A 20,704-nucleotide genomic window follows, 5' to 3' on the forward strand; every position below is an offset into this window, starting at 1 on the left:
TGCACCTACTACTCACCAAATGTACATCCACCTTATACGCTTGGCTGCCCATCATAAGTGGCCACTGTATTAGATGGATGTCAAAAGTGCCTTTTTGAGCCCTTTATGGGCTAAACCAAGCCCCACATGCTTGATATGATTAGATTGATTGGTGGTTAAGGACAAAAATCCTTCCAATCCTCTCCTTATTATCCAAATTTGTACATATTTACAAATTTAGATATGTTTTGCTACATTATGTGTCACGAGACATGAAATTTTATTGCTTTTCTTAGTGTTTCATTGAAAATTAATCAAATGTGACAATGTGACTTGCATATGTGAGATGCAAGTTAATTATTTCACAATGTGGAACCCAATACCCTGAAATATCACTTAATGCCAAACACCAAAATTGTAATAAGTTATATCTAACAAGTACTAGGTAGTACCCGATGTCAAATTTTGGCCTAGACCAATTTATTGGCTACTAATGTCAACAGTGACATTAGAGACGAGGCATAATTAATAAATTTATGCCAATCTAAGAGTTAATAACTACTCAAGAAAACTTGGAAGACAACTTGACCTAGCCAATTTCATTATTGGCTACTGGAATTATTTTTCTGGGCACTAGAAGAATAATGCTAAAAAATGGGATTAAAAGGCTGTCACTTAGCAAAACTTGCCCATGCAAGAGGGCAAAACGTTTTTGGGGGCTAGTAGTAGGGTACCGGTAGTAATCTATTCCAGCCATCATGATAGAGGAGGCTATTAGAGAGCAAGGAGATCTTGTTGATGTGATTTACAATCACCAAGGACCAATCCTATAGCAAGTAACAACAAATTTAGGACCCTCCAGGTGTAGATAACAGTAGCCCAAGGCCCTTCTAGTACAGATGACACCATACAAGAGGGGGCAGCAGCCTTTGTGGTTGTCCTAAGCTATAGGTAACAACTTCCATGTGTTGTTTGAGCAAGGCAACTGCACTTCTCTCTCTACAGCATTCTCTCTCATCCTACAGCCATCTTCAGGTTATCTCAATAAAATCCACCCATCTGAGTCATCAAATGTGGAGATATATGAAACTATAAATCCTAATTTACAATAGAAATTAGGGTTTTAACAACCACCTCAGGATGCGTGCTCAAAATTGAGGGTCTAGGACTTGCTAAAATTAAAGAATTTCAAGAAGAATCAAGAGGCTAACCAACCCGTATCAGATTTCGACTTTCAAAGGAGCAAGGTGAAGGCCAATCCCCAAGCAAACCAAGGGGCAATATATTAAAACAAAACTCGCCACCATGGTCTACTCAAATGTGCCTCAAAGCTTGAAAGACATTTGTGTTTCCACAAACACCTTCCAATCACAGATGTTGGAGTACGCCTCAATTTTATACTCCAAAAAATAAGTTGAGGTTCCCATATCGGACATGCCAAAGCAGTCTTAGCTCATGGGATGTCTTCACAGCAAGAATTGTGAACGTATAAAGCCCACTCTCGTGTACCTATGCAAAGAACCGCTCTTGTAGAAGTATCCTCCATAGTCACTACATCTGGGTTAAAACAGCTGGGGTATCTAGCTATGTAAGACTATAAACAAAAAGTAGGTTAAAACACAAATTTGATACATAAAAGAACTTTGGCGGAAGAATGTTGCCGATCCAATAATAAGGAAATGGTCCCTATTCCATGAATGGATACAGAAAAGTTGTCACCAATGGTAACAGATCCCTCTCTAGAACTCATGTCCTAAATCCAATCGTGTTGATAGATCATGTGGAAAAAATCCCCACTATCCACAAGCCAAGGCTTCTCCCGGTTGAAGAAGCACAACTAATATCCTCCTTCTCAAACACGTGCGAAGACGAACTCAGTGGTGGAGCTAGGGTAGCCTTTGAATCCTTAGGCCCCTCCTTGGGCTTCATATGGAAATACTTCTACCAATACTACTCAGATATGTACCCATCCCATATCCTTATTATCCTATTTCTTAGCCTTAGGCTTCTCCTTCTTCTTCATTCCTCCTCAACTTGCTATAAAAGCCTTTATTGAGCTAGATCCACTAACTCCTACCTATAAGCCACTCATCATGCTCCAAGACTAGTGAAGCAAGCTCCTCCCAAAGAAGAGTCTCTTGAGTCCTTGATGTAAAAAGGCTGATATAGAACACATCGAACTTTGGAGATGGTAGTTAGTTGGGAGAGAGAATCATTGCCATATCCTTTGAATATATTGTCCTTCTGAGGGATGCAAGCTCATCCCTCGTGTCCTCCAATTTGTTGATGTGATCTTCGTGGAAGGAGAGTCACACTGAGCATCCAAAATTTTTTCTCAAGAGAAATCCTATGGGCAAACATCTTCTAATGGTACGAAGACGCAAGCTTCTTCCACACTTCCACCGCTATCAAGAGGTGACCCAATCCCATAGGGGCTACACAATCCATTGATGTTCGCTCATGAGGATCCTCCATGGGGCAAAGTATAGGTATGGTAACAACCTCCCAACGACCGAAGGTGTCAAGGATGCACTCCACTTTACATGACCAAAGTGAATAGTTGAAACCATCTAGCCGGTCCTCTTTGGGTAAAGAAGGAAGAACAAGCACCTAGACAGGTAGTGCCATGTTAGGTATTTTAAAGCCAGTAGAACGAGTTGTGTGAAACATGGAAAGAGGGGGGAAAGGAAGGCTACTCCGAATGATGAGACCATACAAAAGGGCTCAATGACCTCCATTCTTCGCAATAATCATGCTACCGTTCAAAGGAGTGATAGGAAACCTCCTCATCCAAGTCATCAAAGCCTTGGAACCGAGGGTTAGACATCTTCATATAACTTGTAAATACACAAAGACTACTACGTTTTGCTGTAACAGAGCCCAAACGGAGGGAAAATCAGCAACACCTGGAAGAAGAGAGTTGTGGATATCCCACCTTTGTCGAATGTCATGGATGAAAAGCCAAAAAATTTTGCATTTACAATAGCAAACAGCAGATTGAAATTTGAGTTTTCAGCAATAATGTGGCCTCCTCTTTGGCTAAAAACTCCATGTCCTCACATAGGCAATGATTACTGTGTAAGAGTGCGCAACGGAAGAGAATCACGAACACGGAGAGAAAAGAAGAGGAGAGGAGAAGAGAAAGTAAGATGAGGAGAAATCTGCACTGAACAATGAAGGAAAGCTGAATATAATGAGGACTAATCAGTCCCTGCACACAGCCCAATGTGTCAGTGAGGACACCAGACCAAGCTGAATAATGATGACAGCACCCATGATGGTGACAGAGATGGTGACGGTGATGGTGATGGTGATGGAGACAGAGAGGGTGCAGCCTGCAGTCCACGACAAAGATGGAGAAGACTGCAGCCAACTATCGGAGCACCTGCAAGAGACAAAGAATGATCTGTCCAACCAAGCCAGCTGCTATAAATAGCAGTACATCTGAAAATCTGTCCAGACTCCAACTGCATTAAATGCAGTCATCAATGCTGACATGGCATATCCATGCTGATGTGGCAGTTCGCAGGCAGTTTGGGGCTGTGTGGCATCCGCTACAGCAGCACAAGTTTACAAACACTGGAAATGCATACTAGACTGAGGAGAAAACACTGTCAGAGCTCCAAATGTCCCTATTAGACTCTGACTAGGGCTCACAACCAAGAGATGATTGACTAACAAGCTAACAGAGTTTGCAAGGATTCACATATTTAGACTCGGCTAGAGACCAAGGTATCCAAAAGTCCCACAGTAGTTATATGTTCTCTCTCAGATCAGCCCCTATTTCTTAGTCCAACTATGAGTACACTGTTAGAGCTACTTCCATGGAAACAAAGTATAGAGTTTTCTATGATGCCACTTGTGAGGTCATCTACTTTTCATTCCATGCTCATTGAGAACAATCTCTTGACCCTCGTCCCCCATCCTCATCAACAACCAAACCACCATCACCATTGCAAGAAACCCAATTGTAACCCCCAATATGAGCATGTGGAGGTGCACTTCCAGTTCTCCAAAGAGAGTGGGTTTACTTAGGAACTATTCGGCTCTAGTTTGTCCCATCTACACCATCTGTCCCAGTGGAGTTAGAGAGCAGGTTGAGTTAGGGTCTAGCATTTTCTTCCACCATCAACATGACTTAGTAGGGAGACGGTTTCCTCTTCTCCATTGTACTTTCAATGGTTTGATTGTCATTTGTGTATGCCTCTTCACCTACTTCACCTCCTAATACTACATGGATGATTCATACTTGTAAAAGGGTACTCACTGCTTGAGATCCCCGCACTCCAGTTAAATACTTGACTCCCAAGGAAGATAACCATGGTCTCTATAGTCTTGGGAGGTTCTTGGGTAGCCGACATGCAACAATTGACCAATGCCCTAGTTGCTTTGGGATGGAGAATCTCGAGTTAAAATAGAGGTACTTTCTCATCGCCTATGTAGTCTTGGAAGGCCTAGGTCAACCAACCTACACCCTTTGTCCGATACCCTAACAACTTTGGGGTGAGACCTCTCAGATGAGCTACACTTTGCAATCTCTCTTGGCTGGACTTTTTGGGCTGAGACAAGTGCTAAGCAACAAAGGGTTAATTAATTTTAATTCACTTTTTCAACTCATTAAACATCCCCAAAACTCACATATTAAATGTCAGAACACCATGTAAGTGAAACCAACCTTCCTTCCGTGGATGGGTGGTAAATCCCTGATTACAACTTAATTACAGCAACAAACAATTAATGCAAATCTGAAAATACAAATTTACCTACTAGTAGATCTTGGACAATGCACATCTGATTGGTCCCAAAATTGGCGCCCCTTTCGGTATTTCTTTAGCTTTATTGAAGAAAAAGTTGATTTACAATGGGATTCTCCCGATCCCCTTCGCAATCCAAGCTCCCCTTGTTGTCCAAAGTGACCAGCAAGTCTTCAATCTGATTTGCCCCTTAATTTGAGCACTTAATTGGTCTTCACCCACTTCATAGACGATGGAAATTCCCCAAATTCAATGGCTGGCTAGTCCTCCACCTGAATTTAGTTGAAATTCACCTTTAACCTTGAAAAAGTCAAGTCTTGGAGCTTCCAATTTCTGGCACGCGTCTCGAGGCCGCTGCTAAATGCTGATTTTTGCTCTGTAAATTAGGGTTTACAACAAAGAAATCTGCAATTTCTCAGCCTCCAAGGGTCCAAATGCTGAGATCTTCAAAGCAAGACTGTGAAATGGCTGGGAGATGAGAGAGAAAGCTGTAGAGAGAAAATTCAGAGTTTCTTCGTGGAAAACTAAAGAAAATCTGTCACTAAATGCTGTTGCCTTGTCTCAACAGCTTGTAGATGCAAAGAACTGAAGAAAATCAATCATTTACTATTGCTGCCCTGTCTCAACAGCTTACAGATGCTGTCACCTACTGTTGATTGGTCTTCTCTAGCCCCTGGCTGCCTCAAAAGGTCCTCCAATGGCTGCAAATCAAACTAGGAACATCTCGTCTCTCTCTTTTGCAGGCTGAATACACTAAAAATGCCTCTCTCCAGTTTCTAAAGACGTTTTTCAATCTTGCATAGACATTTTTAATAAGTGACAACCTTCCCAAATGGTTTTTCTGGCATTATCCATAATTAAATATTAATTTTCAATCTTTAAATACTGAAAATTAATCTAATAATTATTTCGATGCCTTGAAAAATAATCTGACTCGCCAAAAATTAAATTGGCTAAGCATCTTCCACTCCCGAGTGTCTCTGCGCCATCTTTAACCATCCGATTAACGTTAGGTACCATTAAACACCACTTTTCTAATATCACCAACTGACACTTATGGCCAAATGAATGACCCAGGCCAACAACTGGCACCAAATACCAAGTACTTGTGTGACACAACTTATAGCAACTTTAGCCTTTGACATCCCGTGATTTCTTCGGGTCTCGGACTCGTAAGCCCAATTGCACCTCACATATGTAACATTTACTTAATCATGTGATTAAAGCTTAATCCACATGTTAAGTGAGGTTTAAAAAATACATGTCCTCATGACAGTAAGAGTGTACAAAATGTCCAAGGGAGAGCAATACAATATCAAAGAGTGATATCCACCAGAGACGGATTTCAAATGTTGTGACCACCAGTCAGAGTATTAGAGTGTAAGAAATACCAAAAATTGATCACTAGAGTGTCAGAGAACTGAGGCAACAACAAGAGAGGTGTTTGTTGATGTAGACGGCCTGCTAGACTGCAAAAACGCAAGTACTAAAATAGTCACCTAGTGGGAGAGATGGCAACAAACCATCGCTTGGCACCACATGCTAAAAGCATAGGCTAATTAGGTGCTATGATGACGCAACAAATGAAGACCTCCAAACAACAAGGCAATGGCTGAAAATAGACCGTCTAAGGCTAAATAGTAATGGGTTGCAATCAATGATAGCTAGACAGCAAATGATAGGAGGTTGACGGCTGAAATTTGCACAATAGAGTGAGAAACCTACACCAAAGCACCAAATGCTGAAAACGCAGACTGACTAGGTGCTATGATGATGCAATAAATGGAGACCTCCAAACACCAAGGTAATGGCTGAAAACACACTCCTGGGGTTGGATGGTGATGGGTTGTAGTCGATGATGGCTAGACGACAAATGGTAGGTAGTTAATTGCTGAAATCTGCACAATAGAGTGAAAAGCCTACACCAAAGGATGAGTGGGCAGCCCGTCTATTTATAGATATTAAGGATGCTCCAAAAAATTAGGGTTTGGAGGGACCACTAAAACTCTCTCGAACCGCGCACCAAATTTGTGTTTTTCATTAAGTAAGGGTGTTTTGGGGCTATTTAAAAATGCTAATCAGATGCAAAGCGTGTGTTAGCTCAACACCCCCTCTCAAACACAAAACTGAGACCAAAAGGAAAAGGCCGGCAATATTTATCCCAAGGCTCCTACCCCAAAGCAACTAGGGCATCAGACAAAGGGTGCACGTCGACTATCCAATGGCCTACCAAGACTATAGAGGCAATAGTTATCTTACCAAGGGAGTCCAAGTAGGCACCCCAGAGAGGACAGGGCATCAAACAAAGAGTGCCCGTTATCTACCCAATGGCCTACCATGCCCTACAAAGGCAAATGAAACCACATTGAACTTTTTTTTTTTGCAATGAAAAGTTACTTTTAAGCATGGCGATTGATTAAGTAATAGTGACCCAAACGACATGTCTAGGAATGATACATCCAACACATCACAAAGCAGTACAAGCTTATCCAATCACTCAAGGATGTTGATGACGAGGAAAAAATGATCAAGTATCATGTGAAAAAGAATGGTGGAGTAATCCGCCGAATGGAAACAGCTTAGGATCCATCCAATGGTGCTTTGCACAATGGGATGCATAGTATGCTACATGTTGAAGGATGCTCATGCAACACGTGTCGCTTGGACAATGTACCTCATGAAAAATTGTTCACTTGCCCAAGTGTCCTAATACAAAGATGATGAAATCATGCAATGCATAGAGAAAGATACAACAAAGGAAAAAATGCCAATATCGAAGACAAGTGTCGAAACCTGTAGAATACCAAGAAGGGTAGAAATCCCCTCTCGACCTGGATGTCGATATCGGTCTTCATCTACGGCTGAGAACCATATGGACAAAAATGATGAAATATCCCTACTAGAGAAAGGATAGAAGTCACCACCATGACAGCATCAAGAGAGATGCTACATGATCCACCACGAAAGAGGAAGCCTTCATGCTGATAGAATAGCAAAACTCCAAGTAGATGGAACCATGAAAGGAACGGCCGCATTTCCTATCTCCAGCTCAAAAAGGACTAGTGCAAGCTTACATGTTAGCCCCACATTGAAATATAAAACCTTGCAAAAGAAATCAAAATCTACAAGCACAAATATGAGTAGTGAGATGCTCCAAAAGATAAAATTGAAAATAAAATAAAATAAAACAAAGCTAAGTGCCATGCAATGAGTATCTAAGTATACCGCGGAAGCCTAAAAAGAAAAAGGCTAAGCGTGTGGACACCAATGCGAACGACAAGGTGGGAAAGTGGTTCTAGAAGATGCAATGAATATCTTAGGAATGGATGCGTAAAGTGCAATAGGTGAGTCACTAGCAAACCAATCAACCAATCCTTTAGGAGTAGTGAAGAAGATAGACTGCTGAGGCTATTCGCGTGCCACATATTCAATAACCGCTAGGACAGATGGAGTAGATGGATGGCGCAACAAGAGAGAGACGTAGCCCCACTGGACTGGCCAACCAGAGTAGAGGCAATCACAGTAGTCTGCTATGGCTTTCTAGAAGGAAGACCTTGGACCTTGATACAACACTCCTAATCCACATGGCCCGACCTCTAGCAATGTGTGCAAAACCTATTTTTCTTAGGAATTTGCTGCCAAAGGGGTCGTATTTCTTTGTTTCCATTGAAGGAAGTGGTGTCACCCTTGTTTTGGCTTGCCTTCACATCTTACGAGTGCTTGCCATTGTTGGCTTTTCCTCCTGAAGAAGAGACAACCAACCCTCACCCTTCTAAATGAATGTGTTTGGAGGACTTCTTGTGGGCTTGATCATGCAACCTTACATAATCCAAGAACTCACACAAACTCGTAGAAGGTCAACAATCTAGGTTGTGAGATAATGTGCTAGCTAAAATTGAAGTATTTGTCAAGTAACTTGTTGAAGAATAACGTGACCTAAGATCGTCATCTGACTTCGAGGAGCCAATAATAGCAAACTAGACGAGTAACTGCCGATACTCGGCCAACTTGACTTTTAAATCATCTCCTTCCTTGATGGAGAACTTCTGAAGCTCAAAATCAAGATTGATGCATCGAGTCCGACCTCAAGCCGCATAGCGGTCAATGAGATGACTCCAACACTCAAATGTGAGGGGACAATGCTATAATTGAGAGTAGAATTCAAGAAGCAACCCCTACATTAACTCAATATTAACTGTGGTATTACAAGCTCTCCATTGACGGATATAATCAAGGTGAGCTAACATGCATAAGCTCAATACAAGGACGAGGTCTCAAAGTCCTTGAGATTCGAACACTTATTGCATGAAGTTCAACCAAGTGGTGAAATTAGACTTATTAAAACGAGTCTTATCTGTAAAGGCATTCTTGGTTGTTGCAACAAGAGTGGTAGTACTAAGAGATGGAGAAGATGTGTAATGGGAGTAGAGTGGATAGGGAGATGAAGTAAAGCTCACCATGCATACAAGAAGTGTGCATAGCAGATCCAAATGTGGGTAAGGGTGGATTGGATATGGATATGGTAACTATCTATGGAGCCCATGGTGGAGGGATGGGGACACGGGGAGCAATGGATAGAAATCCTTGCGTAGGAGTTATCCAAGGAATGTGTGACGACAGTTTATAAGCATAGGATGGATGTCCCTATGTCTGAAAGGTCGTGTGGGGGGGTTGTGAACGTTCAAGGGTAGTGAGAGAAATTCCCATCACAACTGTCCCAGAGTGAAAGGATGTGGTAGAGTGGGATTATGTGAAACTGCATATCCATACTACACTGGATGCAGTGAGAAATGTGGACAAGAAAAGGTGCAACATCCACCACCTAAAACAAAACTGGGTACAGAAATGCAAATTAACTAAACTGAACAGCTTTATGAGTACCATGAGATGAAAGATTTTTTTGCAGAGCCGTCCCCTGCACCATCTCCGCCATTGCTAGAGTAATTCTGATCATTATGGCCACCACTGCTTCCGCCACTTCCACTGAAGCCACCACCTCCGCCTCCTCCTACGCCAGTTTCAGGAACGTTGCTTTCACTGTGGCTGGAGATAGACGAACTTCTAGCAGGGTAGGCCATAGAAGAGCAGATTGAAAAGGGAATGTTGTGCAAGAAACTACGGCGTTGAAGAGAGGTTGAAACAACGTCCGGCGTCAGCTTACAGGAGGAAGGCAGGAGACGTGGGCGGCCGCGAAGAATCTGAAGGGAGAGGCATGATGGAGACGAGAGTGCCGCCAGCGCGTTGTGCAACCCCAGACGGCTCCAGCACACCACCATTGCTGCGACGATGAACCTATTCAAATCCCGGTTTCAAATGCCGACTGCTGCTACTCCAGACGGGTTAAGGTTTTTGAACGGGGTTTTAAATTTATGCGGTAGCGTAAGGTGCCAAAAAGCCAACACTTTGGGGTTAGTGACTTTATTAACTAGGTTGACAGGTGCAACTAGTAAAGGAGTATGAAGTTCTATATGGAGTTCTTGCATGTTTGTTATGTAGCAGTTTTATTGATGGTGTATAGACATGCGTCGTGTTTCGATGCAAAGTACAATTGTAAATAAGTTTTTGTGTTATTTAAATACATGGAGGATGTTGCAAGGAGATTATGTATGCATATGTAGTTCGAGTCACTGATTGTGATTTTGAACGTTCACATTTCTTTTGGTATGTTAAATGAGGTTTCTTCTCTTCAAAAAATAATATTTTTTACATCTTGTTGGGTGTCCATATAGGTTGTTGTACCTTGTCACGATTGCATTTTTCTTGTGGATGGTGGCGTGCTCAAAATTCATAGCTTTGTTTATACTATCAACTGTTACTTCTTTATTAATTTTGTAGTTAACCTCTAATGTGGCTGGAATGTTTCTATGTTTTCCTTCATTTTCTTGAGGGGATTTCTTCGGTGTTGTTGGATTCTTTTCTCGATGTTCGTCATCTATCCTAAGTACTTCTTTCCATTTTTCTTGCATCTTATGATGTAGATGAAGTACTTGTTTTTGTGTCTCTGCGTTGGCGCTTCTGGATTGGCTCGTGGGTCTTGGTTGGAACGATGTCGGACAATATAGAAGTACTTGAGCTGGTGGTAGGACTTGCAGTGGTTGAGGCTGGAAGTTTAGCGCTGGCAAAAGTTTGGTTTCTTCTTGGTTTGCTTTTGTCTGCATTTTTGCGAGAGAATTTGATCTTGTTAGTTTTTTTTTTTTAATGTTTCAGAAGAAGATGTGTTTGAGAACTTGCCTATTACATAGTTTATGTCACTGAATGGATTGGAGTTGGAACCATGTTTTTTGGTGTAGACCTCTATGCTCAATATGTATGTGACCTTCTCGATCGTTATTGCAAAATTATCATGACCGTGATTGTATTGGTTATTTCTCATGTAATATTCTAGTGTGTCCTTTCCTTCTTTTTTCGTGACTTCTACCAACTAGTTGAGCAAGATGTTAAATCCGTAATGCAGCAGCTCTGTTGGATACCTCCCGATCCCATTTGTTCTTGTGTCCAATAGCACTTGGGCCATGATTGTTCGTAGTGGATTGTCAGTCATATCTTCATACTCAAGTTCAACTCTGTCAAGTATGCATTTGAGGAATCCTACATGTTAAGTGCATGTGAGTTAGTGTTGTTGTTTGTAGTAGAAATTAAGGTTGTAAAGTTTTAGGAGGTTATGTACCAGTGATGCGAGGCGTTGTTCATTGTCGAGAACTTGAGTTCATGCGGCCATCAGTTTTTGGAGGTCATTGTACATTGTGAAGCCGTTGACGTATGTTGATGGCTTTTGCCCAACGACATTTGCCATTCTCATCTAGTTTGTCATTACGTATATGTGATTTTGCATATATACAAGACGGTTCTTGATAGGGTGCTAGGTGTTCTTGTGGTTTTGAATATATAGCTGGAACATCTGCATGCATAGATGAATGTGGCTAGGTAAAGTAATCTATTAGTTTTTTAATACATAGTAGGTATTGTTTGGTTTATACATACCTCATCTGAAGTCATCTTTGCCTTAACAGGTGTTGTGTATCTGTAAAGGAGAAAATGAGGAAAGCACATTTGTTTGTTATTAAATCTATTAGTTGGAGAAGAGAATTTGGAGAACCCATTGGTCTATTAACAAACAACGTTGAAAGAAGATATAGAAGTTTTAATTTATTACTTGCTACAAGAAGCAAATGAGATTGTTGTGTGATAGAATGTGTTGTGTTTAATCTTCTTCTTTTTTTTGTTGAGTTGTGTTGTTTCTTCACTTGAGTCATGGTATCAAGAAAGGTATCGAAGCAAAGGCAGATGAATCTGGAAGGCCAATGATACACAAATTTCTTCTTTTGGTTACATAGGAGAGCATTACGTACACTAGTCATGGCACGTACATACTTTTAATGTGTAGAAGTGCTTTTTGGTTTACAATGGCTCCTTGCGATTTGTGATCGGTGATCGCATATGCGAGGGTTAAAGAGAATGTGGATTTATAGTACCACTTACTATTCAGTGCCTTGCGTTGGTTCTTGCTATGCAGCGAGGTGAGTTGTTGGTTCATTGAAAGTATCGTGACTTGGATTCTTGATATCATTTTTTCGTTTTTTGTGTCGATACGCTTGATCTTACACATCACATTGTTTGCTACACCTATGGTGAGGTCAATGTTCTCAGTTATCATTACAGTTACCCCAACTACTATCTCATCTATCTCGTGGAAGTTCTTGTCATGTAGCCAAGTCTGCAATGCTGGCTCATCCTTTATATTCGTATGAACATTGACAGTCTGGATCTGTTCAGTTGTATAGTATTTGTGTAGAATCTCATTGTTGTACTTGCGAACATCTTCTGTATGTGTGCATATGATTGTTGTTTTTTGGTTGACAAAATCTAGGACGTCCTTCTCGTCGATCATGCACTGACATAAGCATTCATGTATCTCTCACTTTGTTAGACAACAATGCCTGATCACTTGTAGAAACTATAGGAACTCCAAGTCACGTGCATGCCGAATTAAGGTTTGAGAGTGTGTTGCTTTCCATGTGCCCACCAGTACAAGAAGGACGTGATGTGACATTGTTCTCAAGACTCGATTTGATGGTTGCAAATAGGTGGTAACTGTGCAAGATTGCCAAATAGTATCATGAGCTTCTTATTGAATGGATAAAGCAGTGAGCCTTGGCAGATGCTCATTATTTGACGCACTATTATATCGAACGTTGTCCTTGTTAACATGGACATCTCATTGATGATGATTGCATCAGCTTCTCTTATTGTAATGTAGCATTCATTTGTCTCTTGCAATTGTACTGATATTATTGTTGGTAATGAGGTTGTAACTATAGTAATGTATGAGGAAGCTTTTTCCATTGCCTAGTGTGTCGTTAACGATGTGTAGGTCGTATGTCACATCGATGAGGTGGTTGTAGAGAGGTTGTTGTTCTATTGTTAGAGTACTTTCAAGAATTGTTTAGAACTCTTTCGTGAGTTGTAACATCTTTATATGTATTGATGCGATGGCACTTTTGCAGTCAGAAGATGCTGGAGGTACTGTGAATGTTGTTGGGTTATCTTTGATGAAAGGGATCTTTTAAATGATCATGTTCATTAGTTGGTGGATTCGGTCCGAAGGTGAGCAAGTTTCTTTGTGTATAGTCCATGATGAACCTTTCGAGGTCTTCCTCATTGGACACGAGACCATGGAGTTAGCACTTGATATAGTATGATTGTGCCATGTTCTTGATGCTTATTAGTTCACTCTCTAACTTGAAGGTTTATCATTGCAGTAATGTGTCGAAGAAGAAATCTTCAATTTGGTGGCCTAAGTGAAAATCGATAAAACATACAGTCTCGTATGCTCCCACATTGTATTGCCATAAGCTTCGCAGAGAGTGGATTCATGATTAGATGTAGTGGTGGTTTTGGTTATGCTATAGTTTTTGTGGTAGTGGTAGAATGTTAAATGCTCTAAGTTCGATGGCCAAGCATAATAAAGGTCTAGAGGGTACATGATGATATTCCATGTCCTTGTGAGCTTTCGCTATCATTGCTTATATAGCATGCACGATGACACCTATGAATTTGCTTTGTCATGATGAGGGCTCTTGGTTTTCTTGTCAAACTGCACTGATCATCATTGGATGGAATGTATGCGCATATCTTGTTAGTCCTATTTGCAATGTCTGCCTCATGTAACCATAGGATTATGTGTGCATGTAATGAGCCCCTAGGTTGGATCTCATACCTAATGACATGATGTCGGATGCGCCCTATGTAGGTAGGCCTACCAAGGATGTACTAGTTGAAGAAAAGATGGAACCTAGTGTGGAAGAGGATGGCACACTTGACGGTATAGTCTTTCCATGAAAATTTAGGATTAAACTCCTTTACAATGCATTCCAACTTGTTGATCTCAACCCACCTTGTATTGGTGACCTCGTCTGTAGTGAACGTAAGGAAGAAATGAGGCATTCCCCATATGTCAGCCCATTATGATAAGGTCCTTCAAGTTATGCTGGTGCCAAGATGGGGATCCCGGTATTGAGGCAAGGACACTGTATTGGAGGGTGTGCTTGATGACCTCTTCATTGGAACTGTACTTGTTTGCACGCCTGTAGTTGTTAATGTAACTTTTTGTAGGCAAGTCGTGCTTGTGTTGTTTGCAATTAAGACAGCCTATTTTAGCTGATGTAGAATCAGAATGTAAGGCTTGTGTAAGGTGCACACAAAGAACAGGGTTGAAGCTTGCATCTTGATATATTCGCTAAGGTAGATGTTGCCATTGTAGGCACCATGGCCAAGTGGGAATAAGGACGGAAACATTGCATTTTCCAAGGTGATATCTAGGCAGGGTGAGGTTTTTGCAGGCAAGTCGTCCGCGTCCTCTCCTAAATGTCATTGTTCTTTCAATGAGACTGTTGTTATTCTATAATATGATGCATATGAACTCATGTTGATTGGCTATTTGGAATGCCTATTTTTGGCTTGGCTCAACTACATTTTCGAGCAAACTGTAATATCTTTCATTTTCATGATTTGCTTGGAGTATTGGGTCGAATGGAGAGCTTTCACAATAGAGATCTATAATCCTTTCGATGGATTGCCTGCTAAGTGTTGGGGGCAAAGGCACCTTCGCCTAGTTGCGCCCATGTATTACTACACTGACAGTACCCGTGCCTACACACCTACAGGTAGCGGGCGCCCATCACCGTCACTTTATTCTTTATTCTTTTAGTGACATATGAATAAAGTGAAGGCCAATCACACATTGTGACTATTGGAGTTCCCACATTGTAACTCTCTCTCTCTCTCTCTCTCTCTCTCTCTCTCTCTCTCTCTCTCTCTCTCTCTCTCTCTCTCTCTATGTCTATCTCTCTCTCTTGCTCTTGATCTCCCGCCATAGCTCTCCCATGCAAGCTTTGATCAAAGTGTGGTTTCTTGAGCATTCAAGCTTGGTCCGTGACTCCTTCAGCATTCATTGTATCCCTACACCATTGGTTCTCACTCTTGGCAACCATATCCGACTCTTTCAAGCTCTAATCACTCCTCAGCTTCCTGAGCACCTACCTGGCCCATTTGGGCACCCTCAGGGCATTCCTTCAAAGGTATTGAAGCATTCTTTTGAGTGTTTATTTCAATTTGTAGGGTATAGCAGGAAGGGCCAACCATTAGAGCTCCCCCATTTCATATCTTAGCTCCAGTCTGATTAGGCTTGATAAGGCTTTGTGTAGGCCTTCTTCTGGCCCTACTTGAGCCCCCCTTCCACCCCATTAATGCCACATGGACTAGCAGCATACCCAACAACATCAGCTCTATTTGGGCCAGCTTGAAGACCTACAAAATTTGTTTTTTACTTTAGCCCTCCCTTGACACTCATTGGCAGCTTAAAAACACTTCATTTGGCACTTGGGAACACCCCCTTGATGCTTGGCATTGGTAGTTTATCATTAGCATTGATTTGTGGACTGATTTACCTCAGTCTAGGATTGTTTTCCATAGTCCACATGCAGCCACAAACAATGTTACATCAACACTTTATATTTATGCTTGGATAGCATTGACATTTGATGCCCGGTTGGTCTCGAATGGTCCCCAAATGTTAGGGGAATGTATGCTTGTTGATTGGCCATCATTTGGAATTGATTGCATGAAATACTCTGTTTTACACAATAGATCATTATTGTACACTCTAGGGCTGAAGCTTATTTAGTCACTTTATGCTTTGCCTATTGGTTGCTTCCCGAGTGTTTCATATGACTATTAGGATACAAATGAAGGTTGGTAAATGCTTTGGATAGTTCTAGAATGTATTTCGAGCCTTGTTTGAGCTCCGTATTGGTTGGCATTTACTTGACATTAGTCTACACTGGCATGCTTTGTGACAGATGTTATACCTATGGTCTATATATGACCCGTTGGTACATGCTTGAAGCTTATGTTACCTACACATGCTAGTTACATTGTTTAGACTTGAATGCTACTAGAGCTTCGTTGGGGCTTGACTTTGGATATTCTGGAGCTTATTTTGGTATTGCTTTGGCTCATTAGAGATTGATTGGGATTGTCTTCATGACATTGGATGCTATCATTGGATACTTGACCGCTCATATGCTCTGGGTGTCTTATTGATGTATGATATTGGATACTCCATCACTGGTGCTCTTACATGATTTGTTTGAGCTTATTTCCTTGACACTTACAGATTTTGTGCTAGTGGGAGTATCTTTGTATGCTTATCAGACATTGAGCAGTGCGGGTTATGCATATTGAGCTTTTGGATCTTTGAGACTGGGATCTCCTTGTGGATGATGTATGGTTGATATACCTTGCGGGTTATGCATATTGAGCTTTTGGATCTTTGAGACTGGGATCTCCTTGTGGATGATGTATGGTTGATATACCTTGGTCTGTGTAGATGTACTTGGGCTGATTTAGTTTGGTATTCATTGAGCAGATACTAACTTGTGTCAGGTCTTGGTAGTGGTATGCACATTTTTCCTTGTTGATTGGTGGGTGTACCGACTTTACTGATGGACTTTGTTTGACATGCTTGGGTGTTGCCTCATGTTAGTTTGATTGTTACGTGCTTGTTTATGCCCACTTAATGCTAGTTTTGCATTGACAGTCAGTGGTTGACTCGAAATATTGTTTTTTCGCCTACCATTAGCTCTCATTGTACACTGTTGCAAATTATTATAGCAAGCATATATCTCCAGAACGTGGTATTTTCACGTTGAATCATCCTGGTTTGATGCAGGAAAAGTCTTCTGATCGCATCATAGTACCTACTAAGTCAAGTATTAAAATTGAAGAGATCAATGTTATGCAGCCCAAGGATAGTGATGGGGATTATATCCTTGTAGTATCTTCATCTAGTGCTTCGTAGATGATAGAGATACACTATGTGTATGCATAGTATTGGCTCTTGGACTCAAGTGTGCCCTTTCATGTAACACCGTGCCGAGAGTGGTTCCATTCATACCGTTCTATTTCGGGTTCTGTGCGCTTGGATGATGACAGGTCTCTTGAGATTATCGACATTGGTGACATTAGGCTGCAGTTTTCTTCAAGCAACAGTTCTGTTATGCATGATGTACATCATGTCCTTGCATTGACATGCAATCTCATGTCCATTGGACAGCTTGATGATGCAAGATATCATGTATATTTTGGAGATTCTGCATGGAAGATTATTCATGGTAGGCTTGTGCTTGCGAGAGGTGCCAAGGCTGGCAACCTCTACCCCTTAGTTGTTTCTGGATCTACAATTGATCATGTTTTGTCTGTGGGGTCTTTACCTCATGTATCTCTTTGGCATGCCCATTTGGGGCACATATCTGTTAAGGGAATGAAAATGCTTTTTGGTTTGCAATACTTACCGTCCCTTGACTATTCTCATTTTAATTCTTGTGATCATTGTGTTTATGGTAGGCAAACTAGGTCTACGCATAAGAAGTTCGATATGGCACGTATGAGCGAGCCCTTGGCTTTGGTACATTCTAATGTCTAAGGGCCCATGCGTTGTCATTCTTTGGGTGGTGAGAAGTATTTTTGTTACCTTCATAGATGATTTTTCACGTAAGGTATGGGCTTATCCCATAAAGCAGAAGTTTGATGTCTTGGCAGTTCTTCAGAGATGGCTTGCTTTGGCAGAAAACCATTTTGGGCATACATTGAAATGCCTTAGGATAGATATTGGGGGTGAATATGTATCACGTGCTTTTGAGTAGTTATGTGTTGAGAGGGGTATTAAGTGTCAGTTTACCACCCCTTATACCCCTCCCCAAAATGGTATGGTTGAGTAGATGAATAGGACCATCCAAGAAAGGGTTCACAGTATCATTAACCATACAGACCTACCCAACACTTTTGGGCTAAGGTAGTTATGGCTGCCGTGCATATCATTAATAGATCGCCCTGCAGTGCCATTGATTTTCAGGTTACAGAGGATGTATGGATAGGAAAGCCTCCCTCTTATGCGCATTTACATGTCTTTGGATGTGAGGCATTTTTCCACGTGCCCAAGGACAAGCGTAACAAGTTGGATCCTAAGAGTGTTAAATGTATATTCCTTGGTTATGGAGATGTAGGAGAGATGGGTTACTATCTATGGGATTCGCAGGTGTGGAAAGTCACAGGGTTATATTTCAAGAGGAGCCACGTGCTCCCGTACAGCCAACTGGACAGGCTACAACAGCAACAGTAGATGCTCATGGCCAGGGTGTTGAACAGAATGTTGGTCAAGCAGCAACAGAGCCTACAGAGTGGCGTTCTACTAGATGCCCCCTGACAAATTTCAGCCCTCAATGCATTATGTCTTGGTTATAGATGTAAGAGAGCCTTTCACTTATGATGAGGCTATGCGTAGGGGTGACAGTCACTCTTGGGAGAGGGCTATGCAGTTTGAGATAAACTCCTTGCATAAGAATGAGACTTGGGATTTGGTTTCCTTACCTAGTGGCAAGATGCATAAGATGCATAAACTCCTTGCATAAGAATGAGACTTGGGATTTGACTATGTTTCTTCAATCAATTATTGAGAAGTGAGGATTGAGGGACATTGTGACCATTGGGGTCAGGTACGTTCCCGTTTTCCTATGCACCCACGGGTTGGGTCTTTGCCATTAGCACAGGACATGCCATTCTATTATGTGTGCTACACTGCAAGGCTCCTTGGCCTTCCTCCTTGCACCTATGCCAGATGGGTTGGACGCACTGATGCACCGGCAATTGTGCACCCTGGCATACTCCCTCTGCACCATTCCTTTGTCGATTTCTAAACTGGGTGTGAGCTCTGGGTTTTCATAATTATTTTCTTTGAGCGACGTTAGTAATGGGGCGAGTGACTGCTCTTTCAATCCATTTGAGTGTTCATGAGTTGATTGCAATATCCCTTGCCATCGACGAATTTCCTATGATTCCTTCAACCAGCTATCTCCCTGGGTGCTCCTGCTTGGTCCTTGCCACAAAGGACGAAGGACATGTGTTGTGAAGACACCTTGTTACCTTCTGCAGAGCCGACAATGACACAAGACGCAACCTCGATAGTTGACATTTCTCCTCAGCAATATGGGCCAAGTTTTTCTAACCCTACACATTCTATTTCTCAGTGATGGTCATGTCTTAAGTGTGGGGACGTTGTGGTTGGTCTGATGTGAGGTACCAGGTCCTTGATGTTCGGTTTTCCCTTCCTGCTAACGTCTTAAGTGTGGGGATGCGTCCCTGCGCGTCTATGTTGTATACCCCCAGGCATATACCCTGTTCTGATTATGCATCTATGCCGTGACTTCATTTTACCATGATGGGGTCCCTTTCCCACCCTTCCGTTTTATTTCCCTCTGTCCTCAGAGTTGTTCCTTGACCGTTTGCCCTTATTCTTGGTTTTGCGCTTATTTCATATGAACGGACCCTACGTTCATTGGAATCCTAATCCAACCTTACAGCCCTATTTGTCCCTTCAAAATGCCTATTTTTTCTTTTTACCGACCCCTATTCCGATAGACGATTCTCAAGTTATTAATTTTTGAAGCAATTCTCATAAAATGGACGGTTTTCCATGTGAACGTATCTTTGTTGCTTCGGAACCCTGATCTGATGTGCCAGCCCTGTCCTACCCATTTCCCCTTATACTTTTTCTTTTTATTCCATGTCACTCCAATGCACGATTGATCTGTTATTAAATTTTACGGATTTTGGGACCTTTTCGTGCTTATTTTATCACATTTTTAGTGAACATGCCCTATTTTCATCGGAATTCCGGTTTAACTTGACAGCCATGTCCTGCCAGCCTTTCCCCCACTTTTTCCTTTTTTCTCCACCCTCTTTCGACTGCCGAATTTTTAGTTATTAATTTTTCCAAGTGTTTTTGGATGCATTTTTCGTGTTTTTTTCATGTGAATCCCTCCAAATTCCTTTCCGACTGAGTTTTGATGTGTCATTCCTGTGAATTCCTTCTCCGCTGACATTTTTCCTTTTTTCCGTCCTCTATTCCGGCGCACGGTTTTTCCTGTATTAATTTTCGAGTCCTATGTGAACGCGTCCTATCTCAATTGGAACTATGTTTTGTCATGATAAGGTTGTAGGACACATTGTTTTGCACATTTTTCTTCTTTCCACCCTTCGTTCCAATACGCGGATTTTCCAATATTAATACACGTATGTGTTTTCGGGTTTGTTTTTTGCGTTTTTCCCATGTGAACACCCTGATTTTGCCCTAGACCTGATGTTGCATGTTTCCATCCTTTTCCCTTATCTCCCGGCACATTTTTCCTTCTTATGCTTTTTCGATCCGACGAACGGTTTGGATTTTATGAAATTTTTTTCATTTTTCCCATGTGACCGCATTTCTCGTGTCGCGTGTGAATGCGCCTGTTTTTGGGTTTACGCACCTCAAGATGCCCCCGTTGCATCTGTGGCTTGTGCGTCACCATCCTTGCCCGTTTGACCTTATCATTGCAAATTTTTTTACCCCTACCCGCACATGCGTACGGGACGGGGAT

The 20,704-nt window shown here is 41.7% G+C and overlaps 1 protein-coding gene across 1 annotated transcript in view; it reads right to left on the reverse strand.

Moving 5' to 3' along the window:
* Positions 1-10,083, reverse strand: part of LOC148012730 (protein SYM1-like) — a 34,913-nt gene extending 24,830 nt beyond the window's left edge. The window contains exon 1 of the mRNA XM_087669320.1: positions 9,615-10,083. Coding sequence (XP_087525446.1) covers positions 9,615-10,009 — 395 coding nt within the window. The 5' untranslated portion in view covers positions 10,010-10,083. The remainder of the gene's footprint in view (positions 1-9,614) is intronic.
* Between the last annotated feature and the right edge of the window lie 10,621 nt (positions 10,084-20,704).

This window comes from Lygodium microphyllum, chromosome 27 (assembly GCF_053477565.2).
Source record: "Lygodium microphyllum isolate KBCC chromosome 27, Lygodium_microphyllum_v1.1.10, whole genome shotgun sequence".
Taxonomy (NCBI): domain Eukaryota; kingdom Viridiplantae; phylum Streptophyta; class Polypodiopsida; order Schizaeales; family Lygodiaceae; genus Lygodium; species Lygodium microphyllum.